The sequence below is a fragment of the Leptosomus discolor genome, chromosome 1 (genome assembly GCF_034619465.1).
Source record: "Leptosomus discolor isolate bLepDis1 chromosome 1, bLepDis1.hap2, whole genome shotgun sequence".
Classification (NCBI taxonomy): Eukaryota; Metazoa; Chordata; class Aves; order Leptosomiformes; family Leptosomidae; genus Leptosomus; species Leptosomus discolor.
The window spans coordinates 32,002,015-32,028,757 of NC_141391.1; the positions used below are offsets into that span (position 1 = coordinate 32,002,015).

The 26,743-nt window shown below is 39.4% G+C and overlaps 1 protein-coding gene across 3 annotated transcripts in view; it reads left to right on the forward strand.

Annotated features, from left to right (window-relative positions):
* The window catches only part of ZC3H13 (zinc finger CCCH-type containing 13), a 43,811-nt gene extending 17,745 nt beyond the window's left edge, over positions 1-26,066 (forward strand). The window contains exons 7-19 of one of the 3 annotated variants that reach the window (XM_086476551.1): positions 155-352; positions 1,740-1,913; positions 6,506-6,816; positions 7,872-8,336; positions 9,327-9,509; positions 12,650-13,193; positions 14,282-14,385; positions 14,783-15,808; positions 16,879-17,388; positions 20,655-20,810; positions 21,724-21,924; positions 24,953-25,116; positions 25,725-26,066. In XM_086476551.1, coding sequence (XP_086332677.1) covers positions 155-352; positions 1,740-1,913; positions 6,506-6,816; positions 7,872-8,336; positions 9,327-9,509; positions 12,650-13,193; positions 14,282-14,385; positions 14,783-15,808; positions 16,879-17,388; positions 20,655-20,810; positions 21,724-21,924; positions 24,953-25,116; positions 25,725-25,895 — 4,207 coding nt within the window. In that variant the 3' untranslated portion in view covers positions 25,896-26,066. The remainder of the gene's footprint in view (positions 1-154; positions 353-1,739; positions 1,914-6,505; positions 6,817-7,871; positions 8,337-9,326; positions 9,510-12,649; positions 13,194-14,281; positions 14,386-14,782; positions 15,809-16,878; positions 17,389-20,654; positions 20,811-21,723; positions 21,925-24,952; positions 25,117-25,724) is intronic. The other 2 variants (XM_086476557.1, XM_086476566.1) reach the window with 2 other exon arrangements.
* Positions 26,067-26,743: the final 677 nt, after the last annotated feature.

Below are 26,743 nucleotides of genomic sequence, written 5' to 3' on the forward strand. Positions count from 1 at the left end.
CACCCTTCAGTCAAGTACAGTTATTGAAAGCTGCTTGCTAATGGAGTGGTGAATCCTACCCTAAAAGCTTCAAGGCCCTTTACGTTATAACTTTCTTGCCAACATCTGAGAAATCCTTCATTTTTCTGCCCCTCCCCTGTTAATTTATGTCTAGGAGTTCTAAAAGTAACCAGAGTAAAAAGAAAGGTCCTCGTACCCCTAGTCCTCCTCCTCCAGTACAAGAGGAAACTCCCCTGGGAAAGAAACACAAAGAAAAACATAAAGCAAAAGAGCGTTCAGAAGAAAAGGCAAGGGAGGTGAAAGAGAGAGGGCGTGACTTTGAAAGGCACAAGGAGAAAAAAGAGAAGCAGAGGTAAGTTATGTTGCATTATTAGCTTTTAACATTAATGTAACCTTGCTTTTAAAGTTATGTTTTATAGAACACTGAATAATAAGGGATTTAGTCCTGCTTTGCCAGCAGCCTTTTCAGTACTTATTAAATATTTTAAGAGCGTTATATAGATGGATTGATAGACTATAACTAACAGATTGGTAGTTTTAATTACATAACTTTGTAAGTTTGTAAAATGCCCTTTTGAAAGAGTCATTACTTTTCAGGAAGTTGGACCTTCACCAATGGAGCAATTCATTTGCCAAAAGCTTTGTCAAAGTCATGCACTTGTCCCCTTGCCTGCTCTGAAATCTTAGAGGACTAATACCTTTCTAAATTGTCAGTGACACGTTTAAACTCTCCCTAATCTTCAGTAGGTTAAAAGTATTTCTGAAGTAGAGGCAGACTACTGCGATTTTAAAATTACTTCACTTTTGCATATATCTATAGCTGTATCTATCAAATAGTGGACTAATATGACTATTCCCAATATTTTCTGAAGCGTGGGTGTCCATTTAAGTTGAAAAATACAACGTCTGCATTTTTAAGTTCTGTATTCCCTTATGAAAATAGGGTACATGTTTGTAAGTGTTTACTTTGTAACCAGCATGGGGAAGTCTAAGGAGTGGAAGATGAGTGAACTGTGTATTTTTAATTGATTAAATAAATTACACTGTTCTTACTTTCAAATATATTATTTCCCTCATGCTTGCACACTCCATTACTGGAAGGAGGTCATAGGCAGTAGAAAACATTCTAGGTAGTGCTGTAAGGATCAAGAGAGTAGTTGGCTTGTCGTTGTACTGTATTCAGGTATTGCTGTGAGGACTACACCCTTTTATTTCAATGTTAGATTTTTGTCTTTTTTTTTCCTAAATAATAAAAATTAAGAAATAGTATCAGATCTTCATGATGTACCCTGATTGAAATAGTTGAAGGTTCTGACATATCTCGTTCATTCACTTGAAACTGTGATTAGTGTTTGAATATATCTGAGCTTGAGGCTTCTCAAATAAAGTTCTGACATTACAGAAATTTTTAAATAAGGTAGCAAGATAATTCTCCACTGATAGAAATTCTGTTTCACCGCCGCATGAAATATTAGGTAGAACTACAAGAATACATTTTTGGTTTTACCATATTCATTGTATTTTACTGTCCAGTGATTGGCAGGAAATTTAGTGCATATCTTGCATTTTTGAGTTTTGCTAGCTTAATTCATATCTGAAATTATAGACGGAACAAATGATTCTATAAGATAGTTCTTGATCTTGTAAGCACAGTTTCTGTCTTGGGAGTTGTTTATAATTTCTTAGAAATTTACTAATGTTGTATTGTGCCTATTAAACAAGCTGCTGTCGTTTCCCAGGGATCCCTCTGAAAGCTCCCATAGACAGAAGCGTTCTCCTAGTCCTGCAGATCATTCTGGCAGTAATTCTTCCCCTTCCAGGGAGTACTCACCACCTGCTGCAAGGCGAAGACAAACCTCCCGAGCTCCAGCCAAGTCAACCACCCACAAACATAACTTCTCGCCCTCTCGCAGGTGGGAGGTCAATTGCATGGATTTTATTTCCGTGAATAGTTCTAGTTTAGAAACTTCCTCTGGTTTGATTATTTGTTTCTGTGTGTCTGTTGTGGGTATGTGTGTGTCTCAAACATTTGAGCTCTGAGACTTTTTTTTTTTTCCAAGTTACTACATTGAGAGCACCTGTCATGTCAAGAACACCAGTGATGGTGTGGGCTTCCATTATCAGTTCCTCTCAAATGTTTTGGCTTTAGGTGGAACTTCAAAAGTCTGATATGAGACATAGTCAGTCTGTGGTCCTTTGGGAACTTTTTTTTCCTTCCTCACCTTCCCTCTTCTGAAAAAAAGTAGAAAATGTGAGAAGTCTTCTGTCTTGGAGATGGGGAAGGAACAGAGTTTCTTTGTTCTAGAACGGATAGGGTGCTACACAGATCCTGTCTCTACATGTCTCTCCTGGAAACCAAGCACTGGCTAAACAGTGCAATATGAGGGCAATTTCGAAGACCCTTCTTGCAGGAAACTTCAGGGAAGAGATCATCCTGCTAGTTCTAGGGGCCTTAGAAAAAGTCTTTTACCACCCGTTAAAAATAAGGGAGGAGGCTTCTTATTTGGGTCTGAAGGAGTCTGTAAGCTTAGGTTTAGAGTGGCAGTGCTAAATACTACTGCAGTGCTACGTTTATGTAATGGAGAGGGAGGCATACTCGTTTTCTGCACTTCTGTTGAAGGGTGGGGGGAAGACAGCAGATGTCAAATATATCTGCATGCTGATAAAACATGCAAAATAAAACCCGTCGATTCAGCAATTGTAGGAGTCATAAGCAAGCTCTTTTCCTGCTGTGGTGAGTGTCTCAGTTCAGCAGGAACAACACTATATTGTTTTAAGCTAGAAGTCACTGATGGACATTTTCTTTAAATTGAATTGTTTATAGGGAAGGCAGTAGAGCAGCCCATTCTCCCTGCAGCTGGCAGTAGTAAGGAGACTGAAAAATGCCTTTACAGTCCTCTTTTTCCCTGTTTTTTCTAACCTACTGCAGTATTTCGTTTGTCACTGCCTGCTTGGGGGTCCTGTGCAGATGTATCAGGTGTTGTGCAAGGCAATGTTAAGCAGGGAAGATAAATGGGCCTCTGCTAGAAGGAGTGAAGGATATTTGAAATGTCTTGTTTGTCTCCAAACTGTTGATAGCTTTCCATGAAAGCCAATTTTGGTAACCCCATGTTTTGTAATAATGGTTTAATGGTGAAAAGTAAATGTAGTCTTATTTTAAAGAATTAAGTCATGAAATTATATGGGATTCTGTCAGTCATTTCTGACCCTGACAGAATTTTACTTTGAGTGCCTTGGAAATTCTACTAGTAATTCCAGGCCATCTGTTTCATTTGAATGTGACAATGTGTACAAATTGTCATCTTAAAGGCATGCAGGTTACTTCTTTCCTCAGGATTAGCCATTGATCAGACCTTCCTTCTTGTGATGCAAAGCTGCAGCCAACATAAGTATATATCTATGGAGACAGAGAAACAGTTTCTTCTTTCCAGTCGTCCATGCGGAATGTTTACCTGTAGCATGCACAAGGGGACCTTGAGGCTTTTTAATTTGCCAGACAAAAAAGCCTAGACCTAAGTATGCTGGAAGTCAGACTGTATGTAGAAGTTACAGGCATCCCTAAGTCACATCAGGAGCACATCAGCTGGATCCTATGCACTTTTAGGTCTTCAGACAAGGAGATACAGAATGTTAGTGTATTGTTGAGGTGTCCAAATATTCTGTGGCATTGACCATCATAAACACATCTCAGTGGGATGGTCTCTAGGTCTGGCAATATCTGAGCGTACCAGCTTACAGACACAGTATGAATTGAATGAAAAAAGCAGATGCAGACTGTTCTTCAGTGTCCTAGTTAAGCGTGTTCCAAAGGCTGATTTCATTTATTTTGCTGTCTCGCCTCTTTCGTTCTGCCACTTTTCTGGTGGAGATGAAGTGGCTCAGTTCAAGTATTGTTTCTGCCTGTCCTGCAAAAATTTTGTTTGTTTGCTCTCAATTGACAAGTCTGAAGTGCCTCAACAATCAAGTCAGGATGCTTCCGTTAGTGAATGTATCTGGTTCTGTAGTGAAATCTGGCTGTAAAACCACCATCTTTGTGATATTGGTCCTATGGTAATTGGCATATTACTCCATGGGGCTCTGAAGGAGGTTTTCTTGAGTCGCTGACATTGACTAGAAGGAAGGATGAAATGCTGATATTAATAGAAGATTCCGACCATGCTGTCTTTTATCCAAAAAGGACTTCCTTACAGACTTCAGTTCCTACCTCAGGTTGCCAGTGATTTCACTTTGCGTTCTGTTCCCAAAGCTTTGCTCCTTGGAAGCCAAATCATTGCTCTGTGTTCTTGACATGAGGAGAATCTTTTTACCTGTGGAGTCTGGGTCTTTAAGAAGCCTTAGTATCACGGTTTGAGGCTGGGCCGGCCACTAACGAATGACAGACGCTCTCTACTAACCCCTCTCCCCTCCCAAAAGGGAAAAGGAAAGAGAACAAGGGAGAGAGACTTTACGGTTTGGAAAAGAAAACTAAAACAGCTTTAATGGAACAATAACAATAAAAGAAAAGATAATAATAAGAATAAGGAAAAAATGAAATATATACAATATGTACAAATATACACAAAACCAATACCGAACCCAGCTCCCCCCACCCTGATGACAATATGTCACCACTACACTGCAGGGCTGGCACTGGGGCAGTCCCAGGCTGGACTCGGCAGCAGACAGGGATGGGATACAGGAGCTGGACTCAGGCACTGGATTCAGGGATGCACGGATTGGGATCGACGATAGAAGAGCAGACAGAGTCCTCCTCAGATGTCGGCCATCGAAGAAGAGAGGAAGAGACCAAGAGAGCAAGACCCTCGTGATCTCTCAGCTTTATACTGAATATGACGTATATGGGATGGAATACTCTGTTGGTCAGGTTTAGGTCACCTGTCCAGTTCTCTCCTCCCTGCAGGTGCGACCTTTTACACGCTTGTGACCCTTTTCACTTGCAGCACCCCAACAAGATTTAGCAGTGACCTTGGTCGCTATAAGAACAAGTATAAGCAAGGGCCTCTCTGCATACCATTCCTTGGTACGAACTATAAACACCAGGCCTTATCACTGCTAGGAGCAGTCACTGTCTGGAAAAACATGCTGCTGTTTCAGAAAGTGCCGTTAGTTAGAGGGGACTTAACTGAAAAGTTAAAGCACTAAAACAGAATTAGTTCTGATTTAGCCCAAACCGGGACACTTAGCCTGGAGATCTGCTGCTGAGTAGCGTTGGCTGGGCAACTGTCGTTTCAGCTCTTGGATAGTCATGACAGGCTGTAAGCCTGCTAACCTGAATTATTCCAGAGCTCATTCTCTTCAGAGCCCAACTGACATTAGCTGTCTCACTGAAAAGAATTTCTTGTGACATTTGCAAGACATTCAGCAAAAACTGTGTTACCTATATGTCTTTTCCAACTGCTGGGCCATTGCAGAAGATTACAGGGAGGCACTGCTGTCTTTGGTAAAGTAGTCCCTCGTTTGTGAGTCACCTGAAACTGAGAGCTTCATCTGTACAATCTGGATGTTTTTTTGAAGTCACCAACACTGTATATGGACAATTAAAAGTGGACACTAAATTACTGAAATTAAGTAGGATTTTTCAAAGATGTCTTCTGACTCCTGCTCTTCTCTTTAGAGCTTCTGGAATTTTGCAAAGTGTAAGAGAGTTGGGAATAAAGGGCAATGCACATTTCATGAGAAAAGGTACTCGCAAGTTGCTTTGATGCTGATAAGGGAAAAAAACCACTACGTAGCTCAAAGGTTTGAAGTGTGTATTTGTCCACATTAGACAGTGCATGGGATAATGTATTATGAGGAAATTTGTGTAAATGATCTTTAGTTAAGTGATGGGATTTCGAAGATGAGACACTTTGTATACTTTTATCTTATTCTGTTAGATATGAGTTTTCCCTGTTTGTGTAAACATTGGTGTTTGCTAAAATTTTAAGTAGCTAGGCATATGTCTTTTTAGGGTCCAGGCCTAAATCGTTTAAAGATCAATGCTTACAATAAAAGAAACAAGTCAAAAGTTCACAAGAAGGAGACACTGTTGCTTTCTAAAAAAACTGAATGCAGTTGGAAACAAAAGAAGAAAAATTCCCTTAGGTAACAGTGTGTGAAAGTTATCTGCCTAATTTTACCATGAACTGCAAAAAGCATTTTATGTTGAAGAAAACAATTGTTCTTGGTTTGGAGGTGGTGGGGAAGTTCCTGACTACTCTCTCCCTTCCACCAAAAAAGCATTCCGGTAGCTGTGTAATATAATTTTGATTGTGCAACTTGTTCTTTGATATTAAATAAACTAACCATTTAAAGATAAGCCTACTTTGAAAGGATTTCCTTGGTACCCTTGAGGGAAGACCTAGTTTGGTGTTTTGTAGAAACAGCACTTATTTTCAGCAGACAGAAGGTAGAGAGAATGCAAAAATTATTTTAATCGCTTTCTTTTATTTTTCTTTGTAGGGTATGGTAAGAACCTTTCAAATCAAGTTATTAGATGTGTGCCTATTCTAACTTTTCCTTGCAGGTCTGCTTCCCCATCAGGTCAGCGTCATTCTCCCATGTCCTCCAGACATCACTCCTCTTCATCACAGTCAGGCTCCTCTGTTCAAAGACATTCTCCTTCCCCACACCGCAAAAGAACTCCTTCTCCATCTTATCAAAGGACAGCTTCCCCACCTGCAAGGCGATCGTCTTCTCCCTATCCACCCCACTCTTCCTCGTCTCCTCAGAGGAAGCGAAGCCCTTCGAGACACCGATCTCCTGGAAGAGAAAAGGGAAGACATGATCGTGATCGGACTTCACAGTCTCATGATAGACGCCACGAAAGGCGAGATGGTATGAATAAAAAAATAACACTTAAGAATAATTTTTATTTGCTTGCAAATTGCATTTTGGAACTTGATTTTCAAGTTGTAACGCTGTCTGCACCTATCCCAATGGCTAAGGGGTGAAAAAAATACTGGCTGTATTATCATTCCTGTGCTGGTGGTGCTGCTGCTTTCAGGGACTGTGTGATGGAGTATTCCTGATAGGATTGCTTATATAGGCTCAGCTGATTTTAAAGATCCTGTAGGCATCTGTCTAGGTGTTTCTTCTATAATGGAGTGATGGTGTCAGTAGGCAAGTGATCTCTTGGTATCAGGCATATACTAGTGGATCAGCTGAGTGACAGCAGGATACTTGTAACTATTACTTCTTTCTTTGAGGTGCCCACATCCTAATCCAGTCATCGCTGATTGCTCTGTCTATTGTCTTTTTAATTGACATTGTGAGGTGTGTGCAAAGAAACAGTCGTTCCCTCTGGAAATCTGGAAAGCTGGTTGAGCAGTTTGTGATGGGCAAACATGCTGTTTCTCTCAAGAGACAGATTACAAAGAGTACATATGTCAGCTTTTTTTTTAGGCTGGCTGTAAACTTAGCTTCCTGTAGCAGTAACATTATAAATATGTAATCTAAAAAGAAAAAGACTTTAGCAGGGCATTGAGATCTTAAAATGAAGTGGTCTAAATATAGGACAAATTTCCTGAAAATATGTGTGTGTGGAGAGAAAAAAAAAAAGGAATCTATGATTGGAGGAGAAATGATCCTACCTTAAAATTACTTAAGTGTGCTCGCTCTCTAGTATGGTTGAAATTTATTATACTTACTGTCTTTTGAACAGGTAAATATTTGTAAAGTACAGGTTCAACTTCACAAAAAGATCTTTAAAGCTTACTGAATATATAGGTAGATACCTAACATGATCTTCTCCTACTCAGATATTAATTTTGATTTTCTGTGAGTGTTTCAGAAGTATATTTTGATTGTGTTATTTTAGCGTTACTCGTGTGCTAAATTTTTGCTTGCTCTGATTTAGCTAGGTATTGAACATTCTTTTAAACATTTTACAGAAACTAGAGGGAAACGGGAAAAAGAAAGAGAAACAAGAGATGATCGTGATTATGACCAGGAGCAGAGTACCTCCAGAGATCATAGAGATGACAGAGAGTCTCGTGATGGAAGAGATCGGAGGGAGACAAGAGACAACAGAGATCGGAGGGAGACAAGGGAATCCAGAGACACTCGAGACTCCAGAGATACGAGGGATTATAGCAGAGATACAAAAGATAGTCGTGATCAAAGAGACTCGCGCTCCACACGGGATTCCCATGACTACAGAGACAGAGAGAGTCGTGATGCCCATAAAAAGGATGACCAGTATCAGGAGGACTCGCGCAGCTATGGAAGGTCGCATGGCAGAGAGGAGAGCTCTCGTGCTGAAACAAGGAATGACTCCAGAAGTGACTCCAGAAATGAGAGCAGAAGCGATAGAACTGGCAGAAGCCGAGGCAGAGGTCCAGAACTATCTGACAAGGGTATTGCATGATTTAAAAAATTAATAAGGGTCCCTATTGTTGGAGATTGAATATTGACATTCATACTATCTTGTTTGATATTTGATATGGAAATGCTGCCAAATAGTTCATGCTTTTAAAGCTATGCTGAATTCTGTTGTAGTTAAATTAGAGCAGTTGCTTAAATTTACAACACTTCTGTGTTCTCCGTTCGTTAAAGTGCCAAAACATTGGGATTCTACCATCCTGTTTTAAAACAAACCCTAACCCTTACACCACTCTATTTAATGTTTCTGCAACCCTAGGTTTTCCCATAGGCTACAAACACAAGAGGCTGATGCATAGTGGAAGATTTGTAGGGGGCAGTGTGTCTCATACTGGGCAGCACGTTTTTTCTGTTCTCTCAAAAGCAATTGCATATGTTAAGTACTTGAAAACCATCTTTCACACACACCCACCTCTCCCCGCCCCCCACCCCTTCTTGATTGATTAAAAAAAAAAAAAAAAAAAGTGGGATTTTAATCTTTGGCGGTATATTGGAAGCCTGATGCACTTTGTAGAACACTTATTGCCTTTTAACCATCTATAGTAAATATATTTTGGCTTTCTCAGGCTTATTATGATGTTTTCATTAGGGAAATGCCACACAGTTTTTACAGGAAAAATGATCTCTACTTTCTCTGCTTATTCCTGCTGCACTGTCTATTAAGATTGCATCCTACTCAGAACAAATGTGAACTGGCATTTGGACTGTTACATTTCTGGTGAGGAGACCTCATGAACCAGGGGATGGTGATTTAGAAAGGCTTGAATTTGTAGTTTGAAAATAACTTTACAATTAAAACATGTGAAATTTGAGTTGTTGGTTAAGTAGAGTTTGACAATACAGTTTCTGTTTCCATGGACAGTTGATTCAGGTTTATTAAAAGTTACTGCTTTAGTTGGTATAAAATATCAGTGGATTTCCTTACATGGGGAAACTCATCTTTTATATTGATACATTTCTATTAGGAAGTCGGGGGACTAGAGGATCTCAGGTTGATGGTCACAGCAGTAGTGGAAACTACCATGACAGCTGGGAATCAAGGAGTAGCTACCCTGATCGGGATCGCTATGACAGTCGAGAACAAGCAAGGGATTCCTCTTTTGAAAGAAGACACGGTGAACGGGACAGGCGTGACAACAGAGAAAGAGGTATTTAATGTGTATTTTTACACATACATTTGTAGTCAAATGTATGTATGAATGTGTGTGTTTCTCTCTCCCTCCTTTTCTTCCTTGTTCCAACCCCACACCATTAATTAGTAACTCACTTGACACCACATATTGATACTAGTCCTATCCTTGATATGTTAACTTGTGTAGTAAGGTCTCTCATTGGCAGTGTATGCCTGAATGCTGTGGCCTTTCTCTCTCCCTATGGCTAGATTTTGGCACCTTCTGTTTTTATTCATCCAAGTAGTCTTCGAACAACCTAAACTTCTTCAAGAGATTTTATTGTACAACTTGAATGTAAAATGTCTTTTTCTTCCCGTTTGCCTCCTCCTCCACTTCATGTGCATCCATGTGTAAGCTTAGAGTCATGATTGCATTTCATTACTAGTTCTGCTTGTCTGTACAGAAACGTTGTACTTTTGCACTGTAAACTATTTGAGTGTGTTTTGGGGAAGGCATGACTGCTAGAGTGACTTAGTTGTGGACTACTGACTGCTAAAGTAAGTGACAGTTTAAATTTATGATTAATTCAAAAATCTATTGCCTGGGAAATTTAATACTGATGAATGTTTTGCTGTGGCCAATAACAATTGGCTGGTAAGTGTTGGTACAGGTACCAATGATCATGGAAAAAGTATGCAAGACTGTTCTTTTAGACATAGCATGCAAGATGTCACACTTCTGAACCTGAAAGAGTACTATGTTGTCTCTAAGGAACCTAGTACGAGTATTTTCACTCTGGAAAATATTTGTGTTGCTTGTCAATTAAGAGAACAGGAGGAGTTAGGGAGTTAAAACAGCATGGAAATGAAAGGAGCAGCTACAAAGAATAAGTGTAAAATTACAGGGGGTTTTCTTTCTATCTTGAGTTTTGATTTGGAGGTGACAGGTATGTTCTAGCTGTTGTTTAACTTCAGGTTTTCAAATCCTTTGTTTTGTTTTGTATCCTACTTTGAGAATTGTTTTTAGCCCACTGAAATGTATCTGTTGCTTGTTCTACTCTGCTTTATATTCTCTCTCGACTTCAAGGCAGGATTTCAACAAACCTAATCTCTGTGCTTCCTTTTTCTTGTCAGCTGAAATTGCAGTCTGAATGGGTCCTGGGGCTGGCTTTTGCATTCTAGCTTACATCGCTTCCACCTCCCCACCCTCAATAAATCCTAGATATATTATTATGTAATTTGTGCTCTTCATATCATACTGAGTTCTTAATTTATTAAGAATTCAAAACAAAACAAACCAAACAAAAACAGAAGAAAAAAAACTTGGAAGTAAAAACATATCATCACAACAAAATAAATTTCTAGAAGGGAAGTTGCTTTGAATGGCTTGTGTTTCCCTTTGGGACGAAAAAGACCTTGAATGGAGATAAGGTTTGTTGTTTTCCTCCTTAAAAAATTTATATCGCTTTTTGTAGTAGTAAATCGTCCTCAGAGTTACAATTCAATACATAATTTCCATAAGTAGACCTTAACATTTCTCATTCAGAGAAGAATCAAGATGGATTTTGGTTGGTACTTAGTTCTGTGATATGTAAGGAATTAATTTAGTGTGATTTTAAAATGAGAGCTTGCAATTTGGGCTGCCCTTATTTGACTAAGGCAAATACGTAGGCATTCCAACCAACCACTGGAACAGCATTTCAAAAAATGAAGTCACGTGAGAAGTGCTGACTATCCATGTTTAATTGTCTAATGCACTTCCAGCATCTTGATTCACATAAGACTTCATTGTGGGTGTTTTGTCACCAAAACTGATGTAACAAATATGAGCTACAGAACTTCTGTATAAACTTTAATACTTAGCATGTGCAGTAAATCATAATGTAACGTTATAGACACCATGAAAAAAGTGTCAAACCTGTTCATGGAAGCAATTGCATGGATTGATGATTTACCTTTTAAAAAGAATAATTGTTACATCCATGGCAGAAATGTCACTCAAGTTTGCTTTTGATTTTACCTGGTAACAGGGGAGCATTAAGTCATTGTTAATTCACTTGGAGATGAAAATTGATTAAACTGATGGAAATGCACGTTTTATTGATTTAGTCCTGTTCAAACTCTGCCTGTTTGCCCCTGGTGGACATTGTCTCAATTTACAGCGAAGCGCACTTTCAGCCTCAGAGTAATGGACTGTAAAATGCCAACCTCTGTTCATGCCATTTTTTGCTCTTTTGTGTAGTGATATTAACATATATTGTGGAAAACTAGTGTTATTGATTTGTTGTGGTTCAAATACTACTAACATCAACATAGAAATTGTTATGAAGTGGTCAACATTTACAAAATATTCAAAAAATATCCAGAATATGATTAACAAAATCCAGCTAAGTCTGTGGAGAGGAAATACTATTAAATCAGTCAGGTTTCACTGTCCTTCTGGATCAGTCATTTTCTACATTAGTTTAGTTTTCTCCCTGGCTCTAATGCACTGTCTGAACAATGAAGAACTCAGCTGCTAAAACTGTAAGACTCTGCAGTGAGTACATATGAAAACTTCTAGCAGTTCTGCTTCCCGTATCTCATCCTTGCCTCTCTCTTTCTTGTGGATTTGGTTGTGTATTTCTGTGCTGGGATCTCTTCTTCTGTGATGAGGCAGGCCGGTATTTCTTTTTTTGCAGTAACTTCTAGTATGTATTATAAATATCATGAGTGCTTGTAAAGCCCATGACTCTTAACAACAGGTTTAGAAAGTGAATTTTTTTTACAGAAGTCTTAACATTTCATATGTGTGTCATTCAGAGCTTTTCAAGATCTTATACCAGATTTTGAATTATTGAGTAATGTGATAGTAATAGTTAGGCTGTGAGGTGTATAATTATCTTTTGAAGCCATTCAGAAAAATCTGGTAGAAAATAAAGTTTTTGTAGTAACTTCTGGTTGGAATAAGGAAGGCCCGCTCCCTAAATATTTTTAAAAATCTTTCAAAATTATTGTTGCTTTTTGCCTTCTTCCTCCCCGAAGAGAATTTCCAAGTTTCTGCAGGGAGTTGCTTTCCATTTAATGCAAACTAATATCTAGATTGTCAAAACAAAAGCTCTTGGGTTTTTATTAGTATAGTGGAAGCGGTGTTATGTCTCTTTAGCACTTGGTAATCAAACCTGCTTCTCTTCACAGATCAGAGAGCAAGCTCACCGGTGCGACATCAAGGACGAAGTGATGACCTCGAGCGGGATGAAAGAAGAGAAGAGCGAAGGGTAGATCGGTCTGATGATAGGAGAGATGAAAGGGCCCGGGAGAGAGAGCGAGAAAGGGAGAGGGACCGAGAGAGGGAAAGAGAAAGGGACCGGGAAAGAGAAAGGGAAAAGGAAAGAGAGTTGGAACGAGATCGTGCTCGGGAACGGGAGAGAGAGAGAGAGAGGGACAAAGACAGGGACCGTGAGCGGGACCGCGACAGGGACCACGACAGGGAAAGGGAACGAGAACGGGAGAGGGAGAAGGAGAGAGAGCGAGAGCGGGAGGAACGGGAAAGGGAGCGAGAGCGAGAAAGAGATCGAGAGCGGGAACGAGAAAGGGAGAGAGGTCGAGACAGGGATAAAGAGAGAGACCGCCAGAGAGACTGGGATGACAAAGAAAAGGGAAGGGAAGACCGTAGGGATAAGAGAGAAGATATCCGAGAAGAAAGAAGTTCAAGAGATGTCCATGAGGAAAGAAAATCCAAGTAAGTGGATATGAATGTTACTTCAGTTAAAGAAAAAAAGAAAAAGGCAGTCCTTTGCTGTGCTCAGTAAATTAGTGAGCAGGGCAGTATCATAAGGAAGAAGATGTCCTGTTCATGCAGAGGCCCGGTCCGAAGCCATGTCTCCCCTGCATATGTATGGCACATGGTGGTGGCCCCAGATCAGTACTGTGCTGGTGAAGTTAATCCAATGCTTTGTTAGTGCAGAATCATGGAACTACTCAGGAGCTAGCAGTTGAGTCAGACGATGTCATTTTCCCTTCTAAGTATACTTGCGTGGCCTTGCCTTTAATAATGCAGGCATTCTTGGAAACACAATAGCAGACTGTGGTACCTTTTGAAGCCTGGAAAGTCAGATAGCAGCTAACTAGGTCAGGGTTCATGACTTTATTCGTTAAATTTCTGTGGAACATGCATTACCCTTTGCACTACTAAATATTCAGTACTGGAAGGCTACCAGAGAAGGTGTGAACAATATTCTGAGTAAATGTGTCGTGCTTTCCTTTAAGTGTGTAGCACTGATTTGCCTTTTCTCTTTTTCTTCATTTGGTACAATAAAATTGTAATTGTTTCATCAATAATAAGCAAACCAGTCTTGCCCTGAATGGCTGCTTTGCTTGGAAATAATTAGTAGCTTTTGTGTGAGGGAATTGTGGGTTCCTATAAATCATCTAGTACAGGCTCTCCCCTATCCCACTGTGGTGAGGAGCAAGCAAGCAAGCCTCTAGGTGGGGGTTTAGCTGCCAGCTGGGGTTAACTCACTGCAAGGGTCATTGCCACAGGGAAAAATTGATCTTAATAGTTTTTCATAAGCTTTTGTTAAGAAGGTAGTTGTCTTAAGTGTTTGAGTTTTGGTTTAAGGTACCTTACAGTATGGTCAGAAAACTGGTTATACTTGCAGTTTTGGAATAACAGCATAGAAAATGACAAAACTTCCTGGCAGCCTTAGGTGCATTGTCTTCTCTGTGAGGTGCTTAGACTTCAGGGATTGTATTGATGATAAACTCAATTAATGAATGTTTTCTTTAAAGAATCCTGAAGAAATCAGACTGTACGTGTTTCTTCTGCAGGAAGCGTCACAGAAATGAAAGCAGTCCAAGTCCTCGTCAGTCACCCAAACGTCGCCGTGAGCACTCTCCTGATAGTGATGCTTACAACAGTGGAGATGATAAAAGTAAGTAGGCGTGGGCTGTCTCTTCAGCTGGATCCAGCTTACCCTCTGCCTGTGGAAAATATCTCGCAAACTTAAATACAAAAAATGTGGGGAAAGGTTTTGTAAGTGTCCTCCTGCCCTTATTTTTATGAACAACGCCATTTTTCTTAATATATATATATGTCTTCTATCTTCATTTTGTCACTGTGTTATTTCTGCCAGATGATAGTGACTTCCAGATGTTAACAGAATGGAAATAGTCTGTTGCTGCTGCAGCAGCAGTAGAGAACTTAAGAAATGTAACTGAAATAATTGATTATGTGTTTTAATTGAAATTTTTTGGCACGTATGAGGTAGTAAATGCTCACATGTCCTCCCTCCTAAACAATACAAGTACATCCTTTTTCCCATTTTGTAGATGAAAAGCACAGACTTCTGAGCCAGGTTGTGCGGCCACAAGAATCCCGGTCACTGAGTCCCTCTCATGTTACAGAAGAGCGGCAGTGTCGCTGGAAAGACGAAGAGCGAAAATCGGACAGAAAGGAAAGTTCCCGGCGTTATGAAGAACCAGAGTTTAAAGAGAGGGTTTCTTCAGCAGATAAGCAAAGAGAGCAACCAGACGCTTCGGAAGGCTCCCGGTCCAGGGTTCAGGAAAGTCTTGGACACCGTCCCTCTGAAGAAAGAGATGCTTCTGATAGAATGCATGATGACAGCAAGAAGAAGTCCAAGGTGCAGAAAAAGGCCACAAAAAAGAAGAAAGATGATGACAGTGGGGTGGAAAGGTATGCTAACGAATCAACAACTGAGGAAAGCCAGGTCTTTTCACCCAAAAAAGGTCAAAAAAAGAAAAATGTAGAGAAAAAGCGGAAGAGATCCAAGGGTGATTCTGAAGTTTCTGATGAAGAAATTGTTCCACATCATAAAAAGAAGAAAGGCCCAAGAACTCCCCCTGTAACAAAAGAAGAATTAGTTGAAGCACCACCTGAGAAATCAGTGGCAGAAGTCCCCCCAAAAAGAGAAGATACAACATTTAGTGACTGGTCAGATGAAGATGTTCCTGAACGCGGTGACATTGTTGTTCCAGAAAGAAGCACTGAAGATTCCCATAGAAGAAGCCACAGGACAAGGGGAGAAAAGGTGGAAGCCCCTCATGTTACTATAGAGGATGGACCACACCGTAAACCTGTGGATCAGAAGCGCAGCAGCAGCCTTGGTAGCAATCGGAGCCATGCCTCAAGCAGACTTAGATCCCCTTCCAATGAGTCGGCTCATCGCAGTGGAGATGACCAGACCGGACGGAAGAGAATCCTGCACAGTAGCTCTAGAGACAGGGATAGAGACAGGGACAGGGAGAGGGAGAAGAAAAGCTTAGAAATCACTGGGGAACGGAAGTCCAGAATTGATCAGCTGAAACGAGGGGAACCCAGTCGCAGCACATCCTCAGGTAATAAGATACGCTTTAGTGAGACTGACAAAGTGCAAAGGTACAAATCCCAAATCATTCCTGCATGGCTGTGTACTCTTTTTCATTTGTAATTAGCGTGAAGGGAGAGGGAGGTGCTCTCTGCCATTCATTGTAAAACTAGAGTGAATTAAGATTACTGCAAATGTTGCCATATTTGAAAAGCTGATCCTCAGCAGGCAGGATTACCACTTCATTTACACCAAAACATTCAGTCAGATTCAGTTCGTGCTGTCTGGGGAATAAAGTAATTTGCAGGACAAAAAAAAAAAAACTCATAGAAAGAGAAAATGCTTGTGCTAACAGAACACTGAGGTAGTTTTATTATTTAAATAATGTTCTTTATGAAAGTTCATTATTAACATTCATTTTGATATGGAAATTCTGAAATCTGTGCAAAATGAAATTGTCTCTTCTCTCTGGGAGGGAGATCCATTATTATCTCAGGAGCTTTTTTGACTGAGGTGTATTTGTCATGATTCCTGTTAGGCATATTTTCAGTGCATATGGGGATCATCTTTGTAGCAAATCAAAATAATCACAATTGACTTGTTTTATTTGTGTAGATGCTGTAAAAAAAAAAAAAGGGGGGGGTTTAAAATGTTTTAGAATTTGAACAGCATCAGTAGGAAAATACCTTCCTCCTAAAGCACTTTGACTGTCTGTTCTCCTCATGATTACATGCCTGAAATGCTAGCCAAGGCATTCTAGTTTAGAAGATGTGTTTTGAAAATTCTGAATTTTGAGATGATCTTGCCCCCCACATCGCCCCCCCCCCCCTTGCCTAAATTCCTGAGTTAAAATTATGCACCTTCATTTTGGCTTCTGTTGTAGTAGAAAGCAGCTCCTAAAAGTCTTTTTTGGGAGTGGGAGAAATGCCTTATGTTTTTAAGTAAAGTTAAATCTATAGGCAATCTGAAGGCATTATTAATTTGAAGGTGATGCTTTTGAGAAGCACGTTTTCATACCTGAATCTTTAAAATGCTTTGATCTAGTAAAATTGTATTACATTTACATGCTGTACACGCATATATTTAAAATATTTTATTCAGATCGTCAGGATTCAAGAAGCCACAGTTCAAGAAGAAGTTCTCCTGAATCAGATCGTCAGGTCCATTCCAGATCTGGGTCCTTCGATAGCAGGGAAAGGCTTCAGGAGCGAGATCGACATGAACATGATCGAGAACGAGAGAGAGACCGGAGAGAGGGAAGACAGAGAGACTGGGACCGAGATGTTGACAAAGACTGGCCGAGAAGCAGGGAGCGAGAGAGACTCAGAGAACGAGAGAGGGAGAGGGAGAAAAGACGGGAGCTGGACCGAGAGAGAGACAGACAACTGCCTGATACTGTTGAAAGAGAGAGAGACAGAACTCTTGACATCTCCTCTCAAAAAGAATCAACAAAACACAGTGAAACAAAACTGGACAGAGATCACGAAAAGGAATTTGACGGTGCTTGTCGGGATTCAGTGGCTTCAGAGAAGGAACGAACTGACAAAGATTTAGGACCTTTACAAGGTTTTGAAGATGGAAATGAGGCCGAAAAGGTAGAGAGTTTAGAAGGTGAGATATTCTGGGTAAGAACCTGGACTGACATGTATTTTATTTGTTCCCTTTGAGCATGGTGCTGAACAGAGCTATATTAGAATAATTTCTTACTGAAAGGCTTATTTGCTCCAGCTTCTCTGCTGTGGAAGCAGACACAATAAGAGAGAAATCTGATGAGCATCTTCCCTAGTGTTAAGTGTGTTAGTGTTATTTGTTCATTTCTAAAGAAGTCTTCAGGCAAAGAAACATAAATGATCTGAGGTATGATTTCGCCAAGGTGTAATATTTCTGAATAGGCAGTTTACTAAAGCATAACGCCGACATTTGATTGCCTTATTATGTCATTATGAGATTTTAGTTTGGAAGTGACAGGTAATGAGTGGAAAAAAAAAAATAAAAAAAGGTTTTGACTTGGAGCTGTTCTTTGGGGTGTCTTTCTGCAAAGCCCAATTATCATAGAAATGATTGTCTGATTAGTAGGTGAAACATACGTATGGCTTGGCACAACAGTCCAAAAATTGCTTTCCTGAGGTAGTCTTATTAAATGCAACTTGAATTTGTTGGCCTTAATGGTACTGGGGAAAAATGTGCTTAGGGTTAATAAATAAAGTGAGTAAGGGGCAAACGCTGACAAACTCTTAAAAAGAGTGTGTCACGTGGATTAGGCAGCTTGAGCTTTGCGTGGATAAGGGAGTAGTGATGAGAAGCACTTATTGAGTGGTTTTTGAGAAGTACTTTTAGAGAAGTACTTTTAACCTATATCAGCAACCTAAAAGAAACAGAGTCTAAATTCAGAGTAACTGGTGTACATTACGGTTATGTTCGGTAAGTTGGGGGTTTTTTGGTGATTACAGGACTTTTCTTCTCTAAAATCTGTTGAAAGGAAAAAAGGCATTGTAGGATTTGGAATTTTTGGGATGCTAAGGCCTGAAGTCCATAGTCTTCAGGAGCAGACACGTCTTATCGTATTCAGATTATTAGTAAGAATTATCTGTAGTGTTCATTGTTAATTTGGGCAGTTAAGTCAAATGTTGTCTGGAGAGGATGATGAGGAATATTTATTACTTATTATATCTCCTAACTGATTATGCGCAAAGTGGTCCTTAGGGTGGACTAGTACAATTGAGAAAATTCCGTTTAAGGAGATTATCTGTGGAGTGGAAGCACTTGTCAAAGATAGTATTTCGAGTAAGCACGGGAAAGTCTGCTCTGTCTTGCTGTAATGGACAGAATTCAGCAGTATTTTTTTTTTTTTTTTTTAAGATAGAGGGAAGAATGGTCCAGTAAATCTGAGAGTACAATGTGGTAACTTCAGAAAAGAGTAGGTGAAAAGCTGTTCCTAGATACGTTATCTGTTTCCAAGAGGGCATCTATAACTAAACAGACTGTGGTTGTTAAATGTGTTCTTAGGTCTAGCCTTTCAGCACACTTCTTGTAAGTGTATTCCTTTGCGTATTTTTCAAAGATTATGTTCTAATTTCTCTGAAAATGATCATCTGTAGGAAGTCACAGTATATTTGGGATTATTTTTTTAGAAGAATAAATAAATGTCTTTTGTAAAATATTAGATGGCATTCCATTTTATTAAAGCATAGTATATATAGCATATTTATGATTTTCTAAGGTTTAGTGTACTTCATTGTCTTTCATTACTTTATTACTCCTGTTTACGTTGCTCCTTTTAGCTGATGTGTTTAGTGTGTGATGTTTTTAATGCAGAATTAATATAAAAGTACATTTCTGCAAAAAAGCAGTAAAGGTAGTGCGACAGGATTAAAAACTATACATTCTCTAACTTTGATTTGAAATTAAAAATTGAGAAAGTAATTTTTTTTTGTGTTGAGAACTATGGATTATTATTTTTGCTTCATATAGTAATTTTTTTTAATGGTTCATCTGTGCTGTCCAAGCATGGTTATGGTGAGCTAGTGTATCTGGTAGATCAGTGTGGAGGCAGAAGGTGGATCACACACACAGTGAATATTTAAAATCGTAAGACACAAAATGAAATCTAGGACAGGTCACTTTATTTTCCTTTTAAAAAGGAAAAACTTTTTAGAAAACTAAATACAATTTCCAAATCTGATGATGTTAAGGAGTTACCTGGTATTTACTTGGACAAATTGGTATAGTATGTTGTTGTAACAAAATGTGTGAGGATATGATTACTAAATTTATTTTCATGTCTTGAACCTTAATGTGTTTGCTGTAGGAGTGGGCTTAAATAATGCCCAAGATGCTATATGCTTCCTCCAAAGCACTGCCAGGTGGTCTGAAAAGTTAGCTGACGCTCTGCTAGTGTGTCTTTTACTTGCTTTTTACATGCTGACTTTTAGGTTAGTTGAAGTGACTTTTTTTTTTTCTTCCCCCTCTGTAGCAAAGCCAAGCAGAAAAAAAAAATTGGGGGCAACTCAAAACTGAGGCAGTTTTCCTTCTGGCTAAGGGAGGTGGAAGATATTGGCAGAGTCATGCACAGGGGAGGACCCCTGTAAATTCTGTCTAGTTTGTATGGCACATCTCATTGCAAGTACTGTGGTGGAGAACCCTAAGAAAGCCCGAGTTGTGAGTGACAGGGTTTTTGAATACTTGAATCAGATCTTTCAGTCTTGGAGGTGAGCAAATACCTTCAGGTGTTGTTTTCATAAACTGCAGAATGCAGTGTTTGAGTGTCGTGTGTTTACAGGTTTTAAGGAACATGTTTACACCTACAGCACAGATATTTGTATGTGCACGTAGCAGGTGGATGGGTAGGAGTGTAACAACAACTGAAGAAGTTTGGCATGGCTTTCCAAAAGCTCCTCTTGTGACTTCCACAAAGAATCTAAAACTCATGAATAATTGCTTCAGTCAGGGTATCTTGCAGCTTCTTGTATTTTGGGGATCTCTTTCTCTTGTAGAGAGAGCCTTTGGAGTGAATCCTGAGTTTAGATTCATGTGCAAAAGCATCTGGAAGACTTTGTGGCATTAACTTAGATTTGTATTATTAACTACATATCAGATATCAATCAGTATGTGTCTTCTGAATATGACCTTCTGTGTGCAATTTGACTGATACTGCACCAAAAAAAAGAGACTGAGATACGTAAAATTCAAACTGCTGCATTATGTATGGGAGAAGTAACTTTTGTCTTTCAATGAGTTAATACCCCTTTTCATGTTGAATGTACTTGCCCCCCAAAACTGTTTAGTTTGGTGAGCCTCTTTGTTTTCAGGCTGGTTAAAGCGTGTTTAGAAAACAAGAATAATTGCTTTAAAGCTACAGTATGTATCTGTCTGTGTAGGAGGAGAGGATGAAGCAAAGATTGATGATGTACAGTCACTGGGATCTGGTGCTGGAGAATACGAGCCAATCAGTGATGACGAACTGGATGAAATTCTGGCAGGTGATGCTGAGAAGCGGGAGGATCAACAGGAGGATGAGAAGATGCCTGGTAAAAGTATAGCAAAACCCCTTTATGATTATTTGAATATAAAGATTAGATCAGTTTGCATTTAATGCTATTGTGATGCTGACAGCATTTCTGAATTAGGAATGCAGTTTGTATGCTCGTCAGTATTTCTCATTTATTCTGTAATAGGCAGGTGAGCCTGAGAAGTCTAGAGGTAAGTGAAGTGTACCAGGAGCTGCATTGTGAGGTAATATTTATCTTGTTTTATATAGCTAGAACGGTAAGCTTTTTGGTGTTATAAACATGTTTTCATTTATCCCATTTGCCTTTGATAATTTTTTGGATCTGATATTTTTATGAACAGATTTTTATCCATGCTTGAATGCTTCCCAAATGCACTAGGAAGCATGGAACCGTGTACTTGTTATAAGTTCAGTTGGGTCATCTGGGCTGTATGATCAGTGTTTGTATTTTCTGTGACAAATGTACTAGGCAAACACAGCTGTGTGTTTTTTCAATAAATAGTATAGCTCCCCTTTGAAAAAAACATCCAGCATCCAGATTTGAAATACTAGCTTCTTAAACATTTAATTTCGATCTGTCATGGCGCATTTAGTTGTACTGTGACTTTTGTGAATGCGTAAGTGATATGTCCAAATCTGCTGGCTAAACAGGGTCCGAGCAGCCTTCCACAAAGGGGTTGCAATAAAAATGAAACAGAATATTAGGAGAGGGTTTTTTTAATCCAAGAAGCTTTGTGTTTGTATTCCCCTTTTTTCCACCAATCTAAGTGAGTTTTGACATTCTTACCTGAAGTCTCCAAGGATCTGAAACCTGCAGAACAATGTTCATCTGGTATATATTGCTTTTAGGAGACGGGGATGTACACAGCATGTGAAGTTAATCAGCTGTGGTAAGGGATGGTGATGAGATAACTCATTCTCTGTCAATGTTTTTGCAGATCCTGTGGATGTTATAGATGTAGATTGGTCCAGTCTTATGCCAAAGCAGCCAAAAGAACCACGTGAGCCTGGGGCTGCGCTCTTAAAATTCACACCCGGTGCCGTTATGTTGAGAGTTGGCATTTCCAAGCGATTGGCAGGACCAGAACTCTTCACCAAAATTAAAGAGACTTGCCAGAAAGTGTTAGAAAAACCTAAAGGTAATTGTTTCTGTAGGGATTAAACTGTCTTTTGTACTTTTATGCTCCTTGTGCGATGTACATTAGTTCATTATTATGGGTTTCAACACCATAGAAAGTGTATAATGGGTGTTGTGTGAAAATTACAGGAATGTAATACAACTGCATATCAATCAAATCTGTGTTGTAATTCCAGCAGTGGTGAGGAGGTCTTGAATAATAGCCTAAACAAAATTTTTCATCCTAGTGGAATGTTCTTTTTGTGAGACCATTCATGCTTTCCTAGCCTAAAGTGTGTCAGCAGTTTTTTGGAGAGCTGAATATCTTCTGCAGTGAATTAGCAGTAATGTTGCAAGAAAGAAATAAGATTTCTTCTTTTCTCTGAAGCATCGCTTCATGTCCTCTGTATTTTCCTTGTGAGGATCCTCTTCAGAATGCATAGATAGGACTTTTTGGATCAGAATGAAGGAGCTAAGTGAAATTTGTGTATTATGTCTTTTCTAGAAGTGGGAAATTAAATAATACACAGGTCTGGCACGTATGTGGCATAAGACATGCCTGATAGATGGGATGGGCCTGACCTGTACCCATGCTGTTTACTACACATCTGTAGGTGTAAGCAAGGCTTTTGCATGAGAGAGGATACTGGTTTTTCTCTTTGGCATCCCAGGAACCAGTTGAGCTGCTTGCAACAGCTTCCATGGTAGAATTGGGGTTTTTTGACTATGAAACATTTGCTTTCTATAAGTTCTCTGTGCAAATTATTCCAGGATCTAAATGTGAGAACATTATGGCTTATAAGTAATATTATCTGCAGAGCCCTTGTTTTTAGGGATTAGCAGATATTTCTGAATTTTTTTTTTTTTTTTTTTACTCTGTAAATTCTGGTTCTTAATTTGAAACAATACTTTTTAGTTCTTTGCAACATTATTCTTTATGCAGTTGTCTTGTTAACCTCACAGTCTCAGATAAGTGGAGAGGAAGAAAAAAAACCTGACTTGCTTCTCCCAGCCCTATTAATCTCCATGAATGTCACTGTCTGCTCGAGCCTTTTAAATTGTATAACTGTTAATCATGGGCTGTTGCTACTGCTTCTACTATTTTCTTTTTTTTAAAGTCAAATTAAATGCAAACATTTTAAATGCATCATAGTATAATTTGAGGTGTGTACTTGTTAATAGTAAGTACTCTAAATGTCCCACTGCAATATTTGCAGCTCTTTCTATGCAGTATTAGCTTTCTCCTAGCTTAAAAAAAATCAGCTCTTATGCTTAAGAATTCGCATAACTGATGTAATTGATACTATATTGAGTCTTCCTGAGTTTGCAAACTCTGATATAGTAAAGGTATGAACTATGTCTCTCTCCCTGCAGCTTTAATTTCACTGTATACTTCCAGGTTTCTTACCAGCAATTCCTTGCAACAGGAAATGCAGTGCAGAGTCACTCCGCCTGGCTATTTAAAACGGTACCCGAAATAACCTCAGCAGTCCTTGTGTGCTTCTCTAGAAATAAACAGAAAGTCCATAGTGATAATAGGAGGCTCTCCAGAACTGCCTCTGGGCTCTCTTAAGTGTACTCAGATTTAGCAGAACTTTGCTCTGGAGAGGAAGGGGGCTTGGAGTGCCTCTGTGATTTCCCGTTGCTGTGCGCAGACTCTCACACATCAAAGTTGCTACATGTGGAACTGCCCATAGGCTTTCAAGTGTCTGCATTTCCTCTGTCATCTGCTAGGTGAAGGTTCCTCGCATAGCGATTACTCAGCCACAGCACGTGTATTCTAAACAAAGGCATATGCAACTGTTTCCTCTAAGGATATGCACGTGCTTACTTGCCAGATATGCTCAGCATCTGGCACCTAGGCAGACTCTGCAAGCTGTCAGTGTAACCTTTGAAGTGGCCTTTTTGTGTCTTGTCACTTAATTGTGGGGTTGATTGTCCATTGAGATTGTCTTGATAACTTCAGCGCAGTTCTCTGTAAGCTGCCCTTGTTTTCATGTAATTTTTTTGTTTCTTTTCACCTTGTTTAAAAACAGTCTTATTCAGCTTCATCCAAATTCTCTGAGTGGTTTAAAAATGCATCTTTGTTCTCTTCTGTGTGAGTACTGCCAAACTGCTGTAGCAGTCTTTGCTTTTAGCTGCTATATTTTCCCCAGATTTGCTGGTGTCTCGAATGAGGTGTTAGATTCTCTGCTAAACACCTAGTATTTTAGTATGTAGAGGTGACTGGACTGGACTTGGCTACATACCTGGCCATTTTTTCCCCCCCAATAATATCATAATCTTTCTATTTATTGTAAAAGGATTATAAATCAGTGAGCTGCAGTCCAGCCATGTGCACTTTTTTTGTCTTTGTCTGCATTTCGTAGAAACAGACTTGTCGCAGAACAAGACTCACCTCAGGATACGTCTTTTCTTAAAGCGGTTAAAGTGTTGTAGCTGTACCCTGTTTCTTCTGATAAATGCATTAAAGGACTAGTCCTGCTGCTTTGAGTACTATTAACATTGCTTTAGATGCACTGGGAGGAGAGGGGATGGTTTGTTAGCATCTCTTAACTTGTTCTCCAGGTTCACCCACCATGGATAAAAGAATCATTGTACGTGGTCATATTTCACTTCTGCGTAGCCATGCAAACCTGTGTTGGCACTGAGTTACCTGATGTCTTGCAGAGAAGAGAAATTTAGACCACTTTCTGATTAGTGCTAGTAGTAAACACCTTTCGTCACACATGTCTGACCATAAATGATACTCCCTCTTATGTCCCAGAGCTGTCACTTCGTTTTTAGGCCTCTCAGTGATTGCTGTCTCAATATTGCTTTCCAGAGCTGAAGCTACAAGGGTACTCGTCCTTCTCTTCAAATGGTGAACGATTTATTCGGGTTTTTTTTTTTTGATATAAACTGCAATATCCTTTTTTTTTCCAAACCTCGATATTGTTTAGAAGGCAGAAATACAAATAGTAAAACTTTAAGGAATTTCACATTACTGCATATTGCCGTTCAAAAATACCCTGTATATCTTGATCTCTGCAAATATCAATTCTTTCTAGATGCAGAAAACCTTTTTGAACATGAACTGGGGGCCTTGAACATGGCTGCACTTCTACGAAAAGAAGAGCGAGCCGGTCTTCTCAGTAATCTGGGTCCTTGCTGTAAAGCGCTGTGCTTTCGAAGGGATTCTGCAATTCGTAAGCAGTTAATGAAGAATGAAAAGGCAAGTGGTTCGTTTACAGCGCTTGGTCAAAATGTGGAAACACAGATTCCACTATGCAAAGCATTCCTGTAGAGAGATAATTTTTCTGTTGTTTGTTCTGAAGTACACCTAGTCCTTTAAATAATGGAGAACAGACTTTGTTTAAAAAAGGTTATAGGGTGTTTATTTTTTACTTAGGGTGAGAGCTTAATTTAAGATTGAGACTAGAGGTAGGTGCTGTTTCTCATTTGGGGGTTTAAATTCTGGAGATGAATTTTCTATATTTAGAGAATACATACTAAAAATAATTGGTTAAAATACAATTTCAAAGGCAGTTGTTGAATAATTCTCCTGCTTGAGACTCCATGTACTTTTATTAGAATTACAACATTCTGTTCTTCCAAGTTAAAATGGAAAGAAAAAATCCTTTAGCCATATTTTGCTCTACAGTAGTTTTTATGATCTTGCATGCCAATAGAAAAATCATTAATTCTCAGTCTTTTCTAGTGAATATGTGTGATTAAACCTCTAATTACTGAGAGTACTTGAGGTTAATTTCTCAGCTTGCACGTTAAAAGCCACTGTTTTCAGTTATTTCTTTTATTATTTTTCACTCTTAATTTCAACAGGGTGCAACAAAACAAACTTACACGAATTCTGCAGCAATGGACAGCGACTTGTTACGGTTGAGTCTACGGTTATTCAAACGAAAGACTGTGTGCCAAGTTCCTGGGCAGGAAAAGACCGAGGACAGTAAAATTCCACAACCGGCTATACAGCCAGAAGTGTGTGTGTCTTGAGCGAATGACCGCGGTGGCACTTTTTAGTTGATTTCCCACTACCGATGTTGGTATTGTTGTTTAGGACTGGTTGGTTGGAAAGCAGCTGTAGAAGATGAAAGAAAATACTCCATTTGTACACAGATAAGAATTATTGGGTTTGGATGTGAATAAAAGGGGTAAAAACATGAAGACTTCTGTGTGAAGTTCTCTGTAAGTTTTGCAACATTGAATCTTACGCTGTAACATAAACCTATTTTATGGTGCATCAAGTGTGATAATGTGAAGATGTCTGGTTTTAGCAGTTTATAACACCACCTGATATTAAATGGAAAAAAAACTGTCTGCGTATCTTTTTCCTCATTATGAGTGGTTTTATCCACCACCACCCTGGTCCCTCAGTACATGTCTGGAGTTTCTTAAATGGCTTGCTTCCTGGGAGTCTCTCTACCTCTACTTTCCAAATCCCTTTCTGATCACAGCCAGATCCTCTGGATCTGGATTTGGACAAAACTCTAGCTCTTTCTCATCTTTAGCGTGGGTTTCCTCTGTTAATTTCTGGACACAAGAATCTAGTCACTTAAAGCTGCCCCTCTTGTTGATGAAAAGAAGTAAGAAAGGAAGTGATTTATGACCAGTTTCGGGTGCCTATGTTTATGAGACTGACAGCATGTTGGAAGTGCCTGCTGCTTACAGAGGAGGAGCAGTGCTTGTGTTTTACATACTGTTAAGGACCAGGGCAAATCAATCCTGTGCAGGAGCCGGAGGGTATTTCACACTTGATAAGTTTCAGGAGTTTTCATATGTTAGCAGTAAAGGCAGTGAGCAATGATGTTTTGCTGGGTTGAACAGATTTCAGGGGCCTGATT